Source organism: Argentina silus (assembly GCF_951799395.1).
Source record: "Argentina silus genome assembly, chromosome: 19".
Classification (NCBI taxonomy): Eukaryota; Metazoa; Chordata; class Actinopteri; order Argentiniformes; family Argentinidae; genus Argentina; species Argentina silus.
The window spans coordinates 9392417-9416296 of NC_139673.1; the positions used below are offsets into that span (position 1 = coordinate 9392417).

Sequence of the window (23880 nt, forward strand, 5' to 3'; positions counted from 1 at the left end):
TAGTAATAATAATAATATATAGGTGTGAGCATTGATTACTTTGTCTTATGATGACTGTTGGACAGATGATTTGTTGTAAGTCGCTTTGGATAAAGGCGTCTGCTAAATGCCATAAATGTAAATGTAAATGTATATGCCATTTAGTTTTATCTTACCGACAATCACAAAATCATGAAAACAAAATCACGAAACCATACAGTACATGACCTATTGTAACCGGGCCGGGGGGATGGGCCTCCCCCTCGGTTGTTAGTGATACTGACCATGCAGTCCTCTGCTCGGGCTGGCGTGGGTGGGACGACATGGTCTGGGGGACGTGGATGTGGTGCCCGTGGCCGTAGTTCGGGTGCATTCTGTGGGGGTGCGGAGGAGGACGCTCGTGTGCTCGTCTGGAGGAGCCGAGGAGACAAGGCGGGGAGTCAGAAACATCGGAATAAACACCACCACACTGAACCTCAATAGGTAGCGCTGTTGCTGATGTCGCACTACGACGACAGCCGCTGGGGGGGGGGGGGTTAGGGGGTCCAGACTCACGTGGGGTGCTGCATCATCCTGCGCCTCTGGACCTCCATCCTCTGCAGCATCTCATGCTGGTGCAGCCTCTGCACCGAAGGCCCCATGGAGTGCATGTTGTGTTGCAGGGCCTGGTGGTCCGCGGGGAGGTGCTGGGGCAGGGGGGCGTTGGAGCCTGGGAGGTGGTGGGCGGGCATGGGGGGAGGGGGGGCCGGGGGAACGGAGTGGCCCGGGGGGTGGGAGGGCAGGGGCGTGTGGAAGGGGTGGACGGGGTGGGGGATGACGTAGTCACCCTGCGGAGGGGGCTGGGGCGGGGGCGGGGGGTTGCCGTGGGAATGGGGGCATGCGGAAGAAGTCTGGTGGTGCAGGGAGCGTGCCAGGGGGCCGTCTGGGAGTCACAGAGGGAGAGGGAGAGAGAGAGAGAGAGAGAGAGAGAGAGAGAGAGAGATTATTTCTCCTTCCCAGCAGTGGCTCAGCCATAAAGAGGACACCTGATCACAGTAATGACTCCTCACTCTAAACCATGAGGCTGCCTGCCTGCTCTGGACTACTCCCTGTGCAAGCCTCCCACACCTGAGACCATGGACGGACAGACAGACAGACAGACAGACAGACAGACATACATACAGACGGACAGACAGACGGACGGACATACAGACAGACGGACGAACGGACAGACAGACAGACAGACAGACAGACGGACGAACGGACAGACCCAGTTCTCTGCCCATCACTGCTGCAGTGGGAAAGGTAGCGGGGCTGCCTGCCTGCCTGCCCGCCCGTCTGCCCGCCCGCCTGCCCGCCCGTCTGCCCGCCTGCCTGCCTGACTGACATGACGGAGCGTAGGCAGGTGCTCAAACCTGCTCGCCAATTAGCCCTCTAAATACAGGCCCACCAGGGAGCTCCGGCACGCTCGCTCCCATTCCACACACGGCTATTCTGAGGAGAATCAGCAATTACCAGACTCTGTTTGGTACAGTACCCCCAGCACTTAGCACATTAAACATCAGGTGTTTCTCTTAATTACCATTAGTACTGGGTTTCCAGAGTGCAGTTGTCTGCATAATCTTTCAGGCACCATTGGCGGCATCATTACAGAAAGGCTCACGTGTACCCAGGTTCCGCAAGAAAATACACCTCAATTACCACCGCGGAATTTCATTTTTTAACCGTAAATGAGTCTTAAAGCCCCCCCCCCCCCCCCCCCCCCCCCCACCAACGACAACGACACACACAAAAACACGTAATCAAACCACGGATGCACACTTCGTCTGCCTCGCGGTGGAGGCGTGTGTGTGTGTGTGTTACTCCAGGACACGCTTCGTCTGCCTGGCGGTGGAGGTGTGTGTGTATTCCTCCAGGTCACACTCCGTCTGCCTAGCGGTGGAGGTGTGTGTTTGTGTGTGTGTGTGTGTGTTACTCACAGGTGGGATGCATGTAGTGCCTGCAGGAGGAGAGCTGAGGCTGGGGCTGAGGCTGGGCCACCATGGCCGAGCTGAAGCTGTCCACCACTGTGGGCTGGCTGGGCCCCGGTGCAGCCTGGGAGGCGTAGGCGGGGGGCCGCGAGGTGGAGCCTGGGCAGCACGGGTCAAAGGCCGAGGTGCCGTGGAAACCTGCGCCGCTGCTCCGCACGCTGCTGTTGCTCAGGTCCACCGGCAGTGTCTGCTAGGGAGAGAGAGAGGGAGAGAGAGAGAGAGAAGGGGGGAGAGGGAGATGGAGAGAGAGAAGGGGGGAGAGGGAGATAGAGAGAGAGGGAGATAGAGAAGGAGATAGAGAGAGAGAGGGAGAGGGAGAGAGAGAGAGGGAGAGGGAGAGAGAGAGAGAGAGAGGGAGAGGGGGGGAGAGAGAGGGAGGGAGAGAGGGAGATAGAGAGGGAGAGAGAGAGAGGGAGAGGGAGAGAGAAGGGGGAGAGGGAGAGAGGGAGAGAGAGGGAGGGGGAGAGAGAGAAAGATTGAGAGAGGGAAAGAGAGAGAGAGAGAGAAAGATGTTCCAGCATCTCTTTTACTCTGTGCAAGAGACGACATGTTCAGGACAACACTCATTATCAGTGCAAGACGGGATTAATATCCATCAGTATCTGCCAGTTTGGTATCATGTTACTGGAACTGGACCGGGTTAAGATGAATGGAGCATATTCCCATCATAGAAGCCAGGTTTGGCTTTAGGCAGGGGCTCCTTTTATTCCTGGCTTCCTCCCGCAAGCCAGGGCAGCCCTTTGGTGGAGCATTTCAAAAGGCTGGAATATGTAAAAGGTAGGTTAAGGCAGGTAAAGGCAGAGAGAGAGAGCCTCACATAAAAGCGTTCCACGATCTGATTGTGGAGCGAGATTCCGGCTTTGATCTCGGCGTTGACTGAATATAAAACGGCCAACGGTGCCAGTAAAACACTAGCTTCAATCACAGGGCCGCATGGCCCGGCCAGCACAAAGCTCTAGCTTATATAGCCTAGCCACACAATAGGCTTTCATGGTTTAGCCTGCAGTCAACTGAGCTTCAACATAACATGAGATCTTGGTAATGGAGGGACGCAAGTGTTTCAGATCACCACGGCCTTGTGTTTTGAACACGTACAACATGACTTGGCCACTTTATCCAGGCTATATAACAGGTCTCCTACCGGGGGCCGTAGTTGAGGGCATTGCGTAGCTGAGGTACATTACCCCCCCCCCCCCCCACCCTCTTCAAAGGGTGCGTTTTGTGTTTTTTTTTCCGTTTTGCCTCACACATGCATCATGTAAACGACTTCCTTTTCACGGTGGAGACCTGGCAGACCGTTTTTGAATACCATCCCCAATCCGCCATGAATTATTAAGGAGGGAGAGCGTTCAGTCAAAGAGAGGAGGGTGGATAGGGAGGGAGAGAGAGAGAGAGAGAGAGAGACCCCCTAACCTGACTCTCAGACAGAGCCCCTCTGCTACCCCAGCAAACAACACTCATTATGATTTTAACAAGCCATACCAACACGATGCTCCTCTTTGATGGTAAATATAATCAAATTCATCTGCTCCGACAATTAGCAGAATTTGAATTATTCAGTGCTAGATGTTGATTAAAGAGAAGCTTCCAGCAGCATTCTTCTTTGGAATGCTTCTTTTTGGGTGAGATGTGAGTTATTTGTCTGCGTCTGTGGCTAATGGGTATTCTGTTTCATCCTTCTTCATCACCTTGAGTGTAGGAGTGTGTGGTTGGAGATCGGTGGTCTCCTTTGTTTCCCCACACAAAGACATCATCTGAATGAGACGGTGGCCTTGATGATTGCTAACTATTGCATATGGTCCCAATCTCTCGCCATCTGCTACAGAGAACATAGCTTGCATTGTGAACACTCTATGGGCATGTATGTGCAAGCTGTTGAATTATTTCTCAACTTATCTTTAGCTAGAAAAACAACAAAAGAAAACAACAAAAAAAAACAACAGAGCCTTGTGTTTCCAAGATTATTTTCAGCTATTCTTTTGGTTTGGGACAAAACAAGAAAGAAAGAAAATTCCCAAGTTGCAGACTTTCTGGATCTATTCAAATAAAAAAAAAAAACAACTGCACTCTAAATAAATCATACACTGTATTTATTTCAAAAGCCTCTACAGGAGAGGTACAATGCAAGAAACACAGGAGTCCTTTAACCGCTGCTGCTCTCTGATGCGAGACGGTGCTTTAATGTTTGACTTTCAACACCAGTCAACCATCCCAACCGAAGGACGAGACTAGAGTGAGTGTGTGGAGGGTAGTGAGTGTGTGGAGGGTGGTGAGTGTGTGGAGGGTGGTGACTCTGGCCTACCTGGTCGTGGTACTGGGTGCCGCTGCTGCTGCTAACCACTCCGCAGGGGGGGGCCAGGGCGGTGGGCCTCTCCAGGGGGCAGATGGGCTCGGGGAAGGGCAGGGTGGGTGGAGGTTGGGGTGCGTGGTGGTGGTGGTGGTGAAAGTGATGGGCGTGGCTGTGGCTGTGCGACTGGGAGCCCGCCTGCTGCTGCTGCTGCTGCTGCTGGGACGACTGGGCCTGCAGGCAGCTGGAGTGGGAGTGGCCCAGGGTCAGGTGACCAGGGGAGGGCCCTCCGCAGGGGGAGTGCTGGGGGCAGCAGGAGGGCAGCCTGGGCATGGCGGCGCCCCCGCTCTCTCCTGGCAGGCTGGACAAGCCTCTTCTGCTGTCATCTGAACAATGAGACACAGAAAACATCTTTCAGATCATCTTCTATTCATGCTTTAAAAAAAAAACCCTAACCCTAACATAGGAAAATGCAAGAACCACGGTTCTAGTAACGTAGTGAAGAAAGATGGCAGACAAGTGGCCCGGTCCCTGGCCTTCCTTACCCTCTGTGGCGGTGCCGCTGAGGGCCTGGGCCAGCGTGCTGTCTGGGGCCGGGCCGGGGCAGCTAGTGGAGGGGCCAGGGGCGTCATGGGGCTCTGAGGTAGAGGCAAGATGGGAGGAGGATGAAGAAGAGGAGGAGGAGCTGACAGTCTGGGGGTGGACGTTGTCAGAGGTGGTTGGCACGACGGAGAGATCTGGTGATGGGGGGGATGGGGGAGAAGAGACACAAGCAGGGTCAACAGGGGGTAATTCACCAGAGAGCACATGTCTCTGTGTGCTGGGGAATCTGAGTGTGGGAGTGTGTGTGTGTGTGGGAGTGTGTGTGTGTGTGGGTATGTGTGTGTGTGCGTGTGTGTGTGTGTGTGTGTGTGTGTGCGCACATATGTGTGTGTGTGTCTCTGTGTGTGTCTCTGTATGTGTGTGTATGTGTGTGCGTGTGTGTGCGTGTGTGTGCTTGGAGACTGTCTGGGCTGCAGTGGCTTGGCAGCCAGGGAGAAGAAGAGACCTCATTAGCATTCCAGTGTGTGCACTCCATCTGCTTTTCATACTCACAAATTAATTTCTCCTCCTCCTCCAAAGAAATGCAAATGCTCTCATATCTCACCCTGCTCTGCTATTCAGCTATCAGTCATGGGGCTCGCAACGATAAAGAGAATGCACCAAATTGGACTTTTAAGTCCCATGAATGATTTGGCGGGGTCTGTTGCCTCAGGTTGAAGAGAGCACACTTGCAGGGGAACTAAAAACCATGCCATGGATAGGGTGGCACCGCGCACAGCTTTACCATGACATCCAGTCAGAACGTGACGTGTACAGGCCCTTTGGGGTCACTGGGCTAAAGTCCTCTGTGGCTCAGTTGGTAGAGCATGGCGCTAACAATGCTTAGGTTGTGGGTTCGATTCCCGCTGGGGACCATATATACTGAAATGTCTGCACTCACTGCGATGTAAGTCGCTTCGGATAAAAGCGTCAGCTAAATGGCATATATACTAGCAGGTGGATACTATCATTGTGTCCTATGGAGCGTGCTTCCTTTCCCTTCAATCCTGGCTGCTGCTGCTCTTGTGGCTTGAATGATTGATTTTATAATGTTTCGTGACTATTAATAATCTTTTTGATGAAAAGATATAGATTAATCGTTATTAACGCCGCTCGCTTTCCAGAACATTTTGGTCTCCGAGTTTCGGCGATGTCGGGGGGGGGGGGGGGGGACCGTTCGTTTGAAGTTAGCGACACCCACAGACGTGAGGCGGGAAGTTAATCCCATTCGACAACGGCGTGTAAATGAGCGTATTTTATTTGACGTGTCGTGTTTCCCGAACCCCTACGCAGTGTTAAAGTGGATCATCTAACAAAGCACTCAACTCGTTTCCGTCCTAGGACTGAACGCCTCCGTTCGTGCCCCTGTGTGACAGGCCAGTTATCTTATGCGACATCTATGAAAACGCTATTCCCCAATGTAATTGATTTGTACACTTATAATCACCCACATCTATTCTCTGCCTGCCTCAAGAGTAAACTTGTGTGTGTGACAAGAGAGAGAGAGAGAGAGAGAGAGAGAGAGAGAGAGACAGGGATATACAGAGAGTATGTCGGCTTTTGTATCTTGTTAAGAAAATGACGTTGTCCTTCTTAAGAGGACCAAGGCCTCAGAGGGGGGGGGGGGGGGGGTCGTCGTAGGGTTCTCATCCTCACCATCCTCGTCCACGGTGAGGTCCACCACCTCCCCGGCGCTCTGCCGCAGCGGCTGGATGACGGTGGAGAGCCGGTGGCGGCCCCGCGGCTCCTGGGCCCGGTTCTGGGAACAGCTGGGACCCCAATGCATCCTGCCGTGGCCCCCCACGGAACGAGGCCTGAGGACACAGAACACGCACACGCACACGCACACGCACACGCACACGCACACGCACACAACACACAACACACAGTCGGTCAGAGAGACGGGAGAGAACCAGGCGTCTGGAGAACAAGGTGTCTGGAGAACAAGGCATCTGGAGAACAAGGCATCTGGAGAACAAGGCATCTGGAGAACCAGGCGTCTGGAGAACAAGGCGTCTGGAGAACAAGGCGTCTGGAGAACCAGGCGTCTGGAGAACCAGGCATCTGCATTGCCTTAGACCGAGTTCCGAAATAACGCCAGGCGGTGGAGCTTGGTGGTCTGGGTTCCGGACTAGAACAGTTTGCGGTCCACACACAACACAACCCACATGATAGACAAGCAGTCCGACTCTGGCTTCGATACTCTCCACGGACCCTCAGAGAAAGTCCACAAACCCAAACAAGTCAAAGGAGCCGGAAACCCGGAAAATGAAGGAGTCTTTCTCAACGAGAAAAATCGCTCTGCTTCTCTAATGCTCCGATGACGGCACTTGGGATTTACGTTGTCATCTTTATGATGCCATCGATCATGTTGTAATGAATAAATAAATGGTTTGAAGTGTACCCCGTTGTCATTTTGAGGCGGGGGGGGGGGTTGGTTCACACTGCTGGTTCTGTAGAGTGAGCACAAACCTGGCTCACTTTGGGAGCTGCTGGAACGCTCGGCTGGAATGTAAATAAGGACATGAGAGCTGGCGCTGCAGCTAATTCAAAGAGAGACACATACACAGACACAGACACACACGCACACGCACACACACAAAGTCACCAAAACAACCTCATGGAAAACATACACAGTACCTAACCTCCAACACACACATGTTTTATAGAGCCTAACTGCTAAAACACACAAAGAGAAACACACACACACACACACACACACACACACACCAGTGGAGATACTGTCTGAGGCTAAACTGTGTCCAACTCGTACATGTTGATGATACACCTGTGAAGTTTACAATAAATGATTGAATGAGTGTTAAAGCCATGGTTTAATCCCGTCTGCTCTGCTCTCCCGGCTACAGAGACATCCTTGTATAAAGGCAGCAAGGGACATCCTGTTCTCTCTGAGCTGCCTGCTATCACTGAGCTCTGCACCCACCCAATACCCTCCTCTCGCTTTCCCTCTCCATTTCTCTCACTCTCTTCCTTTTCCTTCCCCTTCCCCACTCACTCCCTCTCTCTCCCCCTCTCTCTCTCTCAGTCTAATGTGATAGGCCAGGGAATAGCTTGGTTTCCCCCACTGTGCCGTAAAGTAGGATGAGATGGAGATGTGGAGCCCAGGGGATTGTGTGTGTGTGTGTGTGTGTGTGTGTGCCGTAAAGCAGGCTGGCAGGGGGAGAGAGAGGCTGGGGAATAGCAGTGTTTTTCCCAGAGAGCAGTAAACAGGGGCAGGAGCCGAGGGACACCAACCAACAATACCAAAGACATGTATCCCTAATGAACCACCCATGACAACAATATATATATATATATATATATCACAACAAATATATATATATATAATTTTTATTTTGTTATTACACTACAACACACACACACACACACATACATACATACATACATACATGCACACGCACACACACACACACACACACGCACACGCACACACGCCCCTGTTGCCATACGCCAAGAGAACGACCACTCAATCCCAACCATTCAGCGGACGAAGCATCATTTTGACCGCTGAGGGCCACCGTAGGGGCATTCCCATTAGCTCACACTGCAGCCCATTCAATTTCCTGTCACACGGCACACAAGCACCACAACAAAGACAGAACTGGACTGAAGGGAAGGAACAAAAACCTTTTCATGCAACTGGAGGAGAAAAGATGAAGCAAGAGCCTTGATGTCCCATCGGGGGGGGGGAGCACAGCCAACATATTGTTTACATGTGGACAAAACCAAAACATGCACATATGAAATGCACCCCCGCGAGCATGCAAGCTCACACACACACACACACACAACCACACGGTGGGCACATGGAGCTGTGCGGGTGGTACGCGCACACACCGAGAGACACACACACACGTGCTCACACACACAGCGTCAGAAGAAGGGGTGTGGCCGTTGAGGGGGGCTGTTGCTGTGTAATTGCCCCTTCCCCCTCACCCCCTCTCTCCCCCCCGCCCCTCCTCTCTCCCACCTCAGCTCAGCTCTGTGCCCAGGGAGCAGGCTTGCCCACCAGGGAGGACCTCCTAATTACCCGCAAGTAGAACTGGGATTATTTTGTAAATACCTGTTTACCACCGTGGCCCTCCGGGGGGGCTTCGGCGAGGGGAAAACAGTACACAGTAAACATGAACCCTGTGGGAGCGGGGGGGCTTGGCAGGCCTAGGGTCTCTGCCTTCTCCACACACTCACAGCCACACGCCTGGGGGCTCACAGAGGGCTCCACGCTGGGGGGAACGTGTGGCTAACAACAGGGACTGGAGGGATGGAATGGAACCCGTGTACAAAGGCTGGGGTTTGGAGTGTGTGTGTGTGTCTGTTTATGTGTGTGTGTCTGTTTATGTGTGTGTTTATGTGTGTGTGTGTGTGTGGTACACAATAGAGGGAACTGCACTGTGTGGAAACCATAAACAATATAAAGCATCTGGTGTTAACGTGCAGTACGAGACAGGGATGGATGGCCTGAACACGGTGTACTAAAACACACAGGCCCGGTGTTCACTGGTAGGCCTACAGTTGCACCCGGGTCTCATTCATCTGAAGGATTCCATTTCAGGCTCATAAACATTAATACTAATGCACAGAGGCAATACAATCTCTCTCTGGGATACTGAAACGTACGTTCAACCGACGCCCGCACAAACCCAACCCGATGGCCTCTCTGCACTCTAAACAAAGGATCGTTCAGCGGAAAACCTTCATTGCTCATCCTGCTGACCTTTGACATCCCCGCCCAGTGCTCCCAGCTGCCCCTCCCCCCTCCCAAACTGCCCCTCCCCCCTCCCCCTCCCGACACAGCCCCTCTCTCAGCATTCTCAAGCAAGCCAGGGCATCTCTGCGACTCGGGGAGATAAAAAACACCACAGTCTCCACTCTTGACTACCTACGGCTCCTTCACTTCCTGGATATACCTTCGTCGAGAAATGTTCGAGCTGGCATAAAGAGAGAGAGAGAGAGAGAGAGAGAAATAAGGAGATACAGGAAGGGAGAGGGGGAGGGAGAGAGAAGGACATACAGTGAGAGAGAGAAGGGGGGGGCGAAGAGGGGGGAGAGAGAGAGAGGGAGCAACAGCAACACACAGAAAAATGGAAGGGAGGGAGGGAGAGAAGATACATGGAGAGAGAGAGAGAGAGAGGGGGGGAGGGAGAGATGCAGTGAGGGAGGAAGAAGGGAGATACACAGAGAGAGATTGGGGGTGGGGAAGACAGAGATATTGAGCGAGAGTGAGAGCCATGCTTATGTAAACCCATCTGTATCACACTCCAAATATTTAGCTCTTCTGAGAAAGAGACAGCCTTTCCTCGTTTCTTAGGCCTTTCAATTGTCTCCCCCCACACCCCCCCCCCGGCATATTTCTGAAAGGCCAGACACGTTTTTACCCTATCAACTTACCCTGTTTAAAACAAGTTGCTCACGCGCAAACAGAAAAATGCCTTAACCGAAAGAAACTGCAGAGAAGCAGTCTTGAAACGATCAAACGCTGCTTCACGAGCTAACCGTGTGCATGTTAGAAACTAGCTTTAATTTCAGAGAGAGAGAGAGAAAGAGAGAGAGAGAGAGAGAGTACAAAAGGAGAAATCAGCAGGCCCCTTAAAGCCTCAGTCTATCAAGTCAATCAGTCAGTCAACCAACCAACCAGTCAGTCAGTCAGCCAGTCAACCAGTCAGCCAGTCAGCCAGTCAGGCTTGCGGGTGGGGTGGGCATTCAGAGCTGCAGAGTGGGTTCAGTGAGGTGGGCAGAGAGAGGAGTCAGATGGCCTCACTGCTAAAAACAACCAGGCATGTGGCTCCCTCAGTCCTGCTGTCAGCCCCTCTGCTCTGGCTCTGGCTAGGCATGTATGGATCTATACAGTTCTATGGACACACTGCTGCTGCCCCCCCCCCCCCCCCCCCCCCACACACACACACACCTACTCTGTCACTGCTCCTCGATACTCATCCTGAAGGTTGCACCTCCTCCACACTAGTATCCAAGAGCCTATCATTACTCCCTTTCCTGCTCTAGGTCCCCTTTGTGAACACACACACACGCACACACACACAACTTGAGGAAAAAGAAAGCAGCCATCTGAGCTTGAACACAGGTCATCCATTTTCCTGAGATGTGAAGACTTGCCATTAACCCCCCTTCCACCAGCCGGGAAAAACCCCTGTTTTCCCCCACCCCCTGCATTCCACATACAGCACAGTCCACACACACACACACACACACACACGTACACACGCACACACACACAATCTACCGTCCACAGACACAGACACAGACATACAGACACACAGCACAGGAGACACATACACAAACACACACACAATCTACTGTCCACGTCCACAGACACACAGCACAGGAGACACACACACACACACACACACACACACAATATACCGTCCACAAACAGACACACACACACACACACACAGCTCAGAGCCTGGAGATGAGTCACATCAACAGCTTCTGCCTGAGAGAGGGAGCACCACCGAATGACCTTAGGTTTCACACAGAGGGCCCCATTCTGGGAGAACAGCCACTACTCAACCCTTCAGTGGCCTAGATACAGAAAACACTCTCTACCAGGCATCAACACAACATAATCACATTCATCAGAGCAGCACTCAATGGTATGAGGCGATAGGTCAATATGAGCTAATATGGCAGGAATCTGCCACAGAAGATGTGGGGACAGGGTCGTCGCCGGCCTATTTCAGTCCAGCTCAGTGTATCGGGGGGGGGGGGGGGGGGGCTCCGGCTTCTTCTCGTCCTGAAAAGAATGGGGAGCGATGCCCACATGACCGGTCATGCCGGAGAGACTGAGAGGCTTCTGGAACCTTCTCTCTCTGTCCGGCCCCAGGCTCTGACAGGCCTGTTGACACAGACATGGGTGTGCATGTGCATGTGCATGTGCATGTGTATGTGTATGTGCATGTGCACTGCGGCCAGGCAGAAAGGAAGCCATATTTGGTTGATTATCTCCTCTGAAAAAGCCATAGCGAATGAGGCTTAGCGTAACATGCAAGACCCTATAATCCATAGCTGCTTTTGCTTTGGGAGAATTAAGAGAGGCCTATATACATTTTGGAGGCAGATTAACACACATGCACTCTACACACACAGACATAAACCAAGCGATCTCCCCCCCCCTAAACTCACGACCCGCAGATGACACAGGTCCCGTATAGGCGACCCGGTATTTACTGTACTGGAGCCATCAGGGAGGGCGTCTGTCAAGGGCACGGCAGCTGTGTGGCTCACCTGGGATTAGAACCAGCCGCTCCCCCGACTCGTCCTATCCATTACCCTAATCATTCGGCCGAACTGACACCGTCAACATCTGCAGAGGCCGTTTGATGAAACGGAAGGGGGGGGGGGGGGACGACACACACAATGGCCAGCATCTCCTCTGCTACGTCTACCTGTGCAGTCCCCCAAGCACTAAGGCCCTCGCCGGGTTCATCGCTGCCTTCGCTGTGCCCCCCCCCCCCCGCCAGAGACGACGCACGACGTCGTGTCATCGCCGACGGAGAGCAATTCATTCGGGTTGACAAAGTGACTTTGCTGGCACGAGCGAAAATTCGCAGCCCTTGCTATTTCTGGCAGCAGAGAGTGGGATAATGGAATCAAGCTGGTGGAAATGATTCTCAGCACCATGCACCAAGGCACCTCAATAACAATTAAAGAGAGGTGGGGGGGGGGGGTGGGGGGGATGAGGAAAGGCAGCTGGGAATATGAAGGAGGACCACTGGTGGTAGAGTAAACAACACTGATATAGCCTAGCTTAGCTTCCCCTTTCGCTGATGCAAGGGCGCCGATACGTGGAGCCAGCTATGCTCAGGTCAGAGGACAGCAAACAGGACGCCAGGTAGAGAGAGAGAGTAGAGAGAGAGAGAGAGAGAGAGTAGAGAGAGAGAGAGAGAGAGAGAGAGAGAGAGTAGAGAGAGAGAGAGAGAGAGTAGAGAGAGAGAGAGAGACCATGCGCTGTAAGCTGCATGCATGCTATGTAGAGAGAGTGCACAGACTCTGGTACACTGCGGGATTGGACTGTGAAGCCTCTGACAGAGCTACCCACTTCACACAGCCTGCCAAGGGCCCCTGGTAACCTGTGACCAGCTGGCCTCTGTTTCACATGTTTTAGTAATCATATCTGTTCATGAGAGCCAGCCATGAAGAGGACGAGAGGGGAGAAGCAAATCCACCTGGATCTAATGTCCCATGGTGCTCTAGATCTGAGACTGAAGCAGAGAGACCCCTGAACCTGACCTCTGCATGTCTGGCAAGGGGGGGGGGGGGGGAAGTAAACTGGGGTCAGAGGAGAGAAAGCCCCAGGGGGGAGAGAAAAGAGCCGGGGGGAGGAGGGGGGAGAGAGAGAGAGAGAGAGAGCGTTACTACATGGAGGCTCGTCCTTGAAGAAGACGGGTACAGCAACAGCTGGGATTGCTGTGGAATGCCAGCGCTCCGCTCCAGCCAGCCTGCCAGCTCCACGTCCAATCCCAGATGTGCAATATATCCACCTCCCCCCCCCCCCCCCCGCTCTACAGATACCAGCAGCCGCTCCATAGGGGCCCATACACACAGAGCCTATACTGCGTTTATGGAGGGGGGGGGGGGTAAAAACCAAAAACCTCTCCACCAAGGCCAATGCAGCGCTGCAAGTAAAGGTTATGACAGTTGATGAGATGCTAGATCACAGTGAGAGCTTGTTAGAAGCACTGGAACAAAGTACCGTCTGTCAATACGGCCCGGCTCATCTCTGGACACTAAAGGACAGCCGGTGCCACTGAGGGTGATTTACACACCGCTGAAACAAGGACAATGTTATTGGGGTACATTTTCCAATTGAGAGAGTCTAACTATCACGTCACCTTAACGTCGCAGTAAATCAGAGTCGATACTGCTGGGAAAGTGGACCGGAAACGGCAAGAATGACATGATAATGTTGATATTTGGCTGTCAAACTCGGATCAAATCGCAACTGTGTTCATTATTTCACCCCCCCCCCCGCATCATCCCAGAAATTGAGACATGGTGAAAAAAAACTGGTTAGAAGATTTATTTTCAGCGATATTAGCAAGTGGTCCTGTCAGCCACACCACTTGTACCAGCACACGTCTCCAATATCCAATACAAATATTTAATCGCTACTCTAAACAAATAGCAAAACCAGCTGTATTTACAAATCTCCTATGGAGATTTCAATACAAATTGGCTATGTTTGTCCCCAGACAGAGCTCTTTGTTGTCATGGTATTCTTTGATTATGATGTGTTATGGTCAGTATACCAGGGGGTCGTGGTGCTCACCTGAAGCCATCTCCTACGGTGACTATCTCCACCTCGCTGTCCGTGGAGGTGACATTGATCTCCTCACTGGCTGGGACAGGGGGTGCAGGGGTCGCCTCGATCACCACCACGTCCTCATCCAGAGCACCTGGAACACACACGCACACACACACACACACACACAGATTTAGGGTAATTCTATCAGAACAAACACTTACATGCACATACAGGTCTGTGTTCCAAAACAGTGTTGAGATCTGATGCGATCGGGTGCATTGGAGATTATTTTCCAGGTATCTATTCACTGAAAAGGGAGTGAGTCACCTGAATACATTTCACTCACAAATGCAACTGTAGCTATTTTAGTGACTGTTCTGGCAAAAACATCTCTGATAAATAAACACATGTGGAAACTGCTAAGCAATCCTGTGTCTACATACGATTTGATTCGACTGGGGGTGCATTTCAGAGAGAGGTTATTGCTCTCTGTTATCTGCTTCTGCCAGCCTCTGTCACTAAGATGTCCAGGTAGATAACACATCAGTTCATGTGATAGGCAGCAGCAAAACAACCTCTACCTGCATCCTCTGGTGTTACATCAGCATCATGGGAGAGGGAGAGACATACAGACACAGGGCACAGACACAGACACACAGACAGACACAGACACGGGTTCCCACGAGGGGAAGGGATGCGCTCTTCAATTGACCTGCTTTCATTTTTTCATGGTGACTCACTACTCTAACCCTTCAACACCCAAAGCTAAGAGAGTAGTAAAGTTGAAGTGTTTCTGGTGTCAGTGTGCAGGGCTAACAGTCTGTGTACCGGGCCCGGGTGGAATGTAGGTCAGAGAACGCTGCTCTCCACTGTTTGCAGCAGGATTGGGATTTTTTTTTTTTTTTTTTTTACAGCGCAATCTCTGGATCTGCTCCCCGATTGGTCCCTTTTACAGCACCTCCCGTTCTATCTCTCATTCCAGGCACGCCTGGCCTGGCTGTCAGGAAGAGGCCTGGGGTGTGTTCAATAAGCTTAACATTTCACAACGGTTCAAGCTGCAGGAGGGGAAGCAGCTAGTCGTTTTCACACTGACTCCGCCACAAACCAGCTCTAAACATAGCTCTTCTCATCTCAGTCTCAATGATCTAGGCACACTACCCATCACGAAAGACTTATAACCCCCCCCTCCCAAAAAAACAAACATATAAAAATCTACTATTATGTCCTACTATCCATCAATGTACAACAGGGTCTAAATAATTCTGTAAGGCACAATGTCAGTTGTGTGACAGTGAAATGTGTTGCATGGATGGTGTAATGGGTTGTTGTTGTTGCTTGGTGCAGTCAGCCAACAGTGGCGTGTTGCTCTAGTGAACACCACACCTCCCCTGGGTGATACCTATTCTGGTGGTCCACTGGGTGCTGCTACCCTTCTCCTAGCCTAGCTACCGCCATCCTAGCCTAGCTACTCCTCTCCTAGCTTAGCTACCGTCTCCTAGCTTAGCTACGCCTCCCCTAGCCTAGCTACCCCTCTCCTAACCTAGCTACCCCTCCCCTAGCCTAGCTATCCCCTCTCCTAGCCAAGCTACCCCTCCCCTAGCCTTGTCACCCCTCTCCTAGCAACCCCTCTCCAAGCCTAAGTACCCCTTTCCTAGCCTAAGTACCCCTCTCCTAGCCTAGTCACCCCTCTCCTAGCCTAGCTACCCCTCTCCTAGCCTAGCTACCCTTCTCCTAGCCTAGCTACCCCTCTCCTAGCCTAGCTACCCCTCTCCTAGCCTAGCTATCCCCCTCCTAGCCTAGCTATCCCCTCTCCTAGCCTAGCTATCCCCTCTCCTAGCCTAGCTATCCCTCTCCTAGCCTAGCTACCCCTCTCCTAGCCTAGCTATCCCCTCTCCTAGCCTAGCTATCCCCTCTCCTAGCCTAGCTACCCCTCTCCTAGCCTAGCTATCCCCTCTCCTAGCCTAGCTACCCCTCTCCTAGCCTAGCCACCCCTCTCCTAGCCTAGTCACCCCTCTCCTAGCCTAGTCACCCCTCTCCTAGCCTAGCTACCGCTCTCCTAGCTTAGATACCCCTCTCCTAGCCTAGCTACCCCTCTCCTAGCCTAGCTACCCTTCTCCTAGCCTAGCTACCCCTCTCCTAGCCTAGCTACCCCTCGCCTAGCCTAGCTACCCCTCTCCTAGCCTAGCTATCCCCTCTCCTAGCCTAGCTACCCTTCTCCTAGCCTAGCTACCCCTCTCCTAGCCTAGCTATCCCCTCTCCTAGCCTAGCTACCCCTCTCCTAGCCTAGCTACCCTTCTCCTAGCCTAGCTACCCCTCTCCTAGCCTAGCTACCCCTCTCCTAGCCTAGCTATCCCCTCTCCTAGCCTAGCTACCGCTCTCCTAGCTTAGATACCCCTCTCCTAGCCTAGCCACCCCTCTCCTAGCCTAGCCACCCTTCTCCCTCATGAAGTCACGCTGCTGTACACCAACAGCTTACTCACTTCCTGGTCGGGAACAAATACATAAGACTGCAAAAAAGACTGCATTCCTCTAAACATAGGAACACGATGACTGAGATGACTGATACATTATAGAAAAAGGGAGGTGCACTGTATGCAACTGGCCTGCTTCTTGGAAATGGCTCTTATGGCAACGTTAAATAGAGGGAATTATTTCAGCATTTGTAATCCTCCATTTTGCACTTGGGAGAAGGCCGATTGTAGACCCCAGGGGTGTATTCGGTGCGGCAAACATACAGTATGGTCTGCTGTGGATGGTAATGTAGTGAATAGGACGGTAATAATTCCCAATAATGTGGAATATCTCTGGATGTTGCACTACACTGCAGGGCATGTGACCCTATTATGATTGATGAATACGAGAATGACAGGACTGAAACATTCTTGCCAGCTGCATTCTTGGACTTGGACGACCTCTGTGATTGGGCCTTGCGCCGTGTCAATCATCCTCTGGCCAATAGAGAGCTGTCTCCGCCGGCACATCTCCCTCCCCTCCGCTGCTGTAAACAATAGCATAGTTTCCCCCTCTGAGAGCCCTTGTTTCCATGCAGGCAGCAGTGGAGCTTAGAGCTCAAAGAGTTTCAACCCTCTCCACCCACCTACTTCCCATGGCAGACACAGAGCGGGCCTGCCTCTCCCTTTGACCCCTTCCATCATCCCCTAGAGCTACTGCGGTGGAAACGCTGTTGGAGCTGCACGAGGACCTTCGGACCGAGAGGAGACGGAAGAGAAAGGAGGCTTTGGGCAGCGCCGGAAAAAACTAACAGTTCCTTGAAACATGGCGTCCTCTCGTGAGTGCTGTAGCAGCGCAGCTCAGGAAACAGCAGGTGGTTGTCAAGAGGCACGTCGAGGCTGTGTTGAGCTACTGCTGCTGGGAGGCCCGGGCTGGGGGAGGACGAGCCGGGGGTAGCAGAGACTCTGAAACACCTGCAGCGAAGAGTCAGAGGGCTGCTCCCAACAGTAAGGCTGCTGACTGCAGAATGCCAGGTTCAGAGCCCCCCCCCCCCCCCGGCTGTAGAAAGGAGATAGGGATGCGTGTCCTTTGTGGTGATGGGTCAGCTAGCCCCTGGAAGCACGAGTGCCTTTCGCCCCCACCGCGCACGCGAGGCTGTTTTCCACAGGTACTCGGCCCACTCAGGGCCAGAGGTGTGACAGAGAGAGGCGAGGCGGTAACCTTGGTGAAACAAAGGCAACGTGCTCTCTCGTAATGGGCTGTGTGCACAGAGGGAGATATAGGTGGGAGATAAGGTGCTATTGTTTCTCGACAGGAAATTCAAATGTGAGTGTGTATGTATATGTATGTGTGTGTGTGTATGTGTGCGTGTGTGTGTGTGTACGTGTGTGTGTCTGTATGTGTGCGTGTGTGTGTGGAGGACCTTTCTATAGCACCTTTTAAGCGGGCGAGCAGCCCTCATTTGTATGTCTCAAAGCGCAGCACATACATTAGGGATCCTTCAAAACATGCATATTCATGGTAAACGCTGGAGAGCTTGCCCTCGGATGTTCATATAGAGGCCTATGAATAAGAGGGGAGAGGAAGAAAAAAAAGAAGTGAAATGTCTCTTCGACAGAGCCCTCTTTGTTTCAGGCATTTTGGGCCTATGTACACGCTTATAAAAATCCTAACAGGCTTGGCCATGGATTCCAGTTCAGCAGAGTCCAAGTCAGCAGCCTCTCTAGTGTAAAGAGAGGGAGGAGGTGTGTGTGTGTGTGTGTGGGTGTGTGTGTGTGTGTGTGTGTGTTCCAGGCATATCCCAACAAACCGGTGGGTTTAGCTTCTCTGTGTATATTCCTCTGCACAAGAGCTATGTCAACAGAATGGAAATTGCTGCCATTTTCACTGGCTCTACCCTGGGACCTGGGAAGCTGCACAGAGCTCAAACCCTGTGGATGGACTCGAAAAACATCTCCCATCTCCACCACCTAGACCTGCGATAGGAGCCTCTATTGATCACCAAATGGCGCCTCCAAGCAATGCATCCTGCTCTAGATACATCAACATCATTTCTTTTCATTTTTCTCTGAATCAATGTGACGGCGTTTGCTGGAGTCGTGGCACGTGTTAAGGGTGTGATGAGCATGAGGGCTAATGTTCAATGCCAGACTAAGTGTCTTTCCAAATGGGAGATGGTAAAGAAAACAGTGTGAGCTCTGGCAATCGAAGGAGCGGGGAGAGAAATTGCTGCTGGCCTGGTGTAAAAAAAAGAAAAAGAAAAAAAAAAGAAGACAAAACCCCAATTCTAAAGTGTCGTCGATTTGCTCTTGAAGGACACCACCGCAAGCAAACTCAAACAAAAACATTGTGTAATCGTTGCATGGCCTTCAGGCAGGCCAATCACATTTCCAGAGTGAGAAGATAATAATACCCCCTCCATTAGCAGTCACACGACTAGGAGGAAACAGCAGGCCTACACAGTGGGTTTATGAAGGCCATTCACGTCGCTCTGCTTTTATTCTTTGAAATGAACAGTAAAATCAAAGCATTCGAGACGACCGAATTTGAATTTAATCAACGTATGTGTATCTATGAATTAGTTGGGATAGATGTGATGGGGGTGATATTAAAAGCATCATCATGAAGCAAGGAGAGGAGTGTGAGATGTTTGGTGTTTGGCCCTGCGACACCTGGAAGTCCATGACCTCCTCTAGTCCTCCTCCTCCTCCTCCTCAGTAACAAGGCCTGTGACCAGCTGGGAAACAGCAGCTAGAAGGAATGCTGCTGTGGAAGCCATACGTGTGACAGGGCTCTCTTACAGTGAGAAACTCACTTCCTCTCTGATCGGCAGTTTCCTGCCCTACATCACAACCAGCTCAGTGTGACAGGACAGGGGGAGGTGGAGGTGGAAAAGTGTGTTCATGGCCATGAGTATGAGAGTGTGTGTGTGTGTTGCTTGGCACATGTCTGGAGAGAAAACCTCAGAGCGGAAGGTGAAAAGGTGAGTCACAGGTCATAGGATTTGTGGCTGTGACTGCCGAGTGCCAGAGTGAACGGAGGTGTCGGGACTTGTTTACCTGTGGCTACGGCGGCACTGTTGGGCTGGCTGCTGGTGCTGCTGACGTCCACGTACAGCTCGTCCTCGGCCTCTGTGGAGGAGGGCGAAGACGACGCGCTGGTCAGCTCCTCGCTGGTGCTGGACGTGCTGTGGAGCAGCGCGTACTTCCTGCGGGCGATAACCTCCCGCTTCTTCCTCTGGAGCAGCAGGCGCTCCTTCTGCTTCTGAGTCCGCTGGGCACCGCCAGGCCCCGCCTTCACAAAACGCTTCCTATGCATAGGCCGCCGCCCGCTCAGGCACGGCCGCTTCAGCAGCACCGGCACGGGCTCCGCCTCCGACCGCGCCCACTTGTGCGAACGGCTCCCCCGAGTTCGACCGAGGACGGTGCGCAGCCCCATCCCTCCGGCCCCGCCTCCGGCGGCGGAGACGGGGGTCTTGTGCTGCAGAGGAGACTGCTGCCCCCCTGCCGCGGCTGCCCCTCCAGCCTCCCCCACCACATCCTCCTCCGAGCTCAGAGTGTCAGAGTCCCCAAAACGCAGGCTGGACGAGGGGGACGAGGCACAGTCACTGAAGGAGGACTCGGGGTTGCGCTCCTCCTCGCTGTGGTGCTCCAGGAGCTCCGCCCTGTGGCGCTGAGGTGGCAGAGATCCCTCGCTGACACGGCCCTCCTTCAGGGAGCAGTCCGAGGGCCCTGCCTGTTGGCTCTTGCGCTTCTTGCGCCCAGGGATGCCCCTGTCCGAGTCTCTGCGGGCCACTGTGTCCCTCAGGGTCCGGTGCCTGGTCTCGGCACACAGCGGTGCAAACTCGCTGCCTACCTTGCCGATCACCTCCATGTTGGATGAGAAGCTCTTGGCTGCCTCCATGGGCTCAGGGTTGGCCAGCGGCCCCTTCAGGTGCTCCTGTCTGCCTGAGGCCTCAGATGAAACCTCGCTCTTCATCGCGGCTGCCTGGTCCACACAGACGCAACGCCAAGTACTGTTCACCCAGCTCCTAGAGGTCCATCGGAGGCGCCGCAATCAACCTACAGCTGAAAAGGAGAAGAGAAGACATGAGTGTTAGACACAGAGCACACTCTGTCCAAAAAACCATCCTTTTCATCACAGACTAAGGGACAAGACGTTCGATTAAACGGATTCTAATTCCGCGCTGTGGTAACGAGGAAGCTCTCATTCACAGCCCTCTGTTCTGTGTGTACAAGAACAACAGTCGAGAACTGCTTATTTGTGATAGCAAATGAATTGAGGCCTTGGACTGAGTCAGTTGTGTAGCGTTTGTTTTATGATCCATTCCTGGCAGAGCATGAGTCAGACTGGATGGTAATCTGGGCCTCAATATACTCGCCTGTGTTGTAATGAAAGCAGGAAAATGATGAGCAAAGTAAGGTCATTCCTGGCACTGTGGAACAAGGGAAAACAAACGCTCACAGATGAGTGTGTCCTACAGCACATCTCCATTGGAGAACGAAGAAAAACTAAACAGGATAATGTGTGTGATGAGAGGGCTGGTACTCATACTGGCATTACTGAAACTGGACTGGAACACTTGTCTTCTCATGGTTCTTCTATAGCCGCAGAATGTAGGGGCCCGGTTATATGCCATCTCACACCTTCATCCTTCATCCCACCCCCCCCCCCCCACCACCACCACCACCACCAATCATCACCTGTGCTCCGTCCCTTCGAATCATTCAGCCTCGTCCTATCACACTTGTTCCTCTTTCCCTTCAAAAGCGCTCTCACCGAGGGGAGGACAAGGAGCAAAATCTCATACGCCTCAGTGCAGTCACCTCAAGTCCTTTCCTTTGAATTATGAAAGCAGCCATCTGTTTCAAAAAAGGCACATTGGCTCCGTTCATTAGCCTACTTCTTGGTGTGGTGGAGTGGAATTACATGTGCACACACACAGCTGCTTCAGTGTGGTGTTTGCCTATACTCGAGCCACCGGTAAAAACCCGAAAAGAAGATAAGAATACTCGGTCTCGGTTCATTCTAAATTGTTGTTGCTCACTGCCACAAGTGAACCGTTGACCGTACTTGACATTGTGAGCTATCCCTCCGAAGCCTCACGGGGCGATGAACTGACAGCAAGGCCACTGATAAAACAGTAATGTGTGATGACACACAAATTAGGCCCACCTCTGTCCACAAGGCTCAACATGAAAACATTCTATGTTTTGGTCTTCATGGCACACAAGAACTAGAAACACACATACACACACACCTTGATTTCTTTGAACATGATATCAGTAGATGAAAAATCGATGACTGACTGGGCCAATCAAAGCACACAAAAAGCCTACTCCTTCAACACGATGCTTGAGCTTTGAGCGGCATAGCTGAGCCCCAATGTAGCCTACAGCACAACCCTGATTCTGGTAAGTCAACCATCTGTGCTCAACCAAAGCATTTGCAGCTAGCACATTTTCAGGCAAAGAAAAAGGAAAAAAAAAAGAACCTGGTAACCGTGGCCACCGTGTAGCTATAGCGAATACTGCAATACTATCCAGAGTGTCGCAGATTTGTTGACCCCGAGATCTTGAGTGATGTTACACAACACCAAACGACTTGAACATGCCGCCCTCGCAAGCTTTTTGCATGATCATAAAGCACTGAGTGCAAAGCTGCTCCAGAAAAAGCGGTAATACCGCTCTAGTAGTAGGCTACATACTCAACCCTCTCACCTCCATTACCCTTGCAAATGTATGCGGCCGAAGCATGCACTACCAGGCAAACCAAGGGGCAGATGAAAACACTCAATTACACTGCACACGAGCCATGCACTAAATTAGAATGCAAACATACTGCAAACCCAGTCAGTGCCTAGGGTGGAAGCCTCTTCCCCCACCCATTGTTTGGATAAGCATATTAAACCCCAGTGACCCATAAGTAGGCCGAGGCCTGCAGGAAAGATAAGGTTGGTGGGTGCTTGTCTTCAGACTGCGAAACCTGAGTGGGTCAATCACAGAGGACCAGCACAGTAGGGAGCTCCCGAACCTGCCTTTTACCCCACGCAAACTAAATCGGCCTTTCTTCCAAAGCAAGCACAGGTTGGAGTCGATATACAATAACATGTAGCTGAACATTCGCTTGAAGTAAAAGCACTGAAGGTAGGGCTGGAATCTGGACCGACAAGTTCCCTCACGATCCGTTCACAAGGGCTTGGAAACAGGAAAGCCCGAGCTGATTAGTGACTACCCGTAATTGTGTATGATATCAACAACACAAGCGAGCCAACAAGAACATCTACCTTACAGCAGCGCTTCAACAAATGCACAAAAACAGGACATGGTGGCCATTGACCGCTCACCAGGGATGAAATAACAGGAGCCCACTGCTTGTAGCCTACAAACAGCTACCAAACCTTTCAGGGGAGCTCTGAACGAACATCCGATATTCATGAAAACACTCAGGTCTGTTTTCATCACATGAGCAGAAAGAACAGGATGCCGCAGGTGGAGACTTCTGGGAACAGGGGAAGGGGGTGTGGGGGGGGTGTGGGAGGGTGGTTTCTGAGATGCTCCCCCAGGGTGCAGATGTGGAACTGCTGCCAGTGAACCAGAGCCCCAATTTATGCTCCGCTGGGGCTCCCCCTGTGAGCCACTGATGAGCCTGTGTGCCACAGAGCCAATAGCACTGTGACGCACACCAACACAGCAGGCTCAAAGGCAATCCCCCCTGGCACCAAGGTGGATACAGGTTTCAAAATGGGAAAGGTTGAGAGCTGCACAACATCGACCTATCTTAAGCTACAGTCACAGACAGACCAGTGTTTTAGCAATGGCAAAACAAAAGCTACCAGATAGCCTAGGTAAGGATGCACATCATCATAACACCAAACCCCTAACCACCTTCCATTAGGGTCACATTCAATTTCTAAGCAAGGTCTCTTGCTTTAGGCTCTCTGTTCAGATAATTTCTGCAAATATTCAAACACATTTTGTTAATACTTGACTGTAGTCAACACTGAACAGCAGAACAGGAGGAAGCCAGAAACATTGTATCTAGTATTGTCTCATGTGCATACTAAATCTGACATAAATATCCCATCATTCTATCTGAAATGTGAGGACCCCACCATGCATTCTATTACTGTGCTGTGTGCTCTGCAATGACACTCTAGTGGATTTAGGCCACTCTCACATTTGCAAGAGACTGTAACTGAATCTATTTCGGGATTCTAGCATTTCAATCAAGTGATTTTACTTATCTTTCTCCAGGTGTTTAACAATTACTGATGAACAGACAAAATA

General features: G+C 51.9%; 1 protein-coding gene across 5 annotated transcripts in view; it reads right to left on the reverse strand.

Moving 5' to 3' along the window:
• The window catches only part of rnf111 (ring finger protein 111), a 29778-nt gene that overhangs the window by 4753 nt on the left and 1145 nt on the right, over positions 1-23880 (reverse strand). For 3 of the 5 annotated variants that reach the window (XM_083690934.1, XM_083690933.1, XM_083690931.1), the window contains exons 2-9: positions 19651-20658; positions 14165-14291; positions 6514-6671; positions 4821-5012; positions 4291-4661; positions 1938-2178; positions 535-901; positions 264-389 (exon numbers count right to left, since the gene is read on the reverse strand). In XM_083690934.1, coding sequence (XP_083547060.1) covers positions 264-389; positions 535-901; positions 1938-2178; positions 4291-4661; positions 4821-5012; positions 6514-6671; positions 14165-14291; positions 19651-20569 — 2501 coding nt within the window. In that variant the 5' untranslated portion in view covers positions 20570-20658. The remainder of the gene's footprint in view (positions 1-263; positions 390-534; positions 902-1937; positions 2179-4290; positions 4662-4820; positions 5013-6513; positions 6672-14164; positions 14292-19650; positions 20659-23880) is intronic. The other 2 variants (XM_083690935.1, XM_083690932.1) reach the window with 1 other exon arrangement.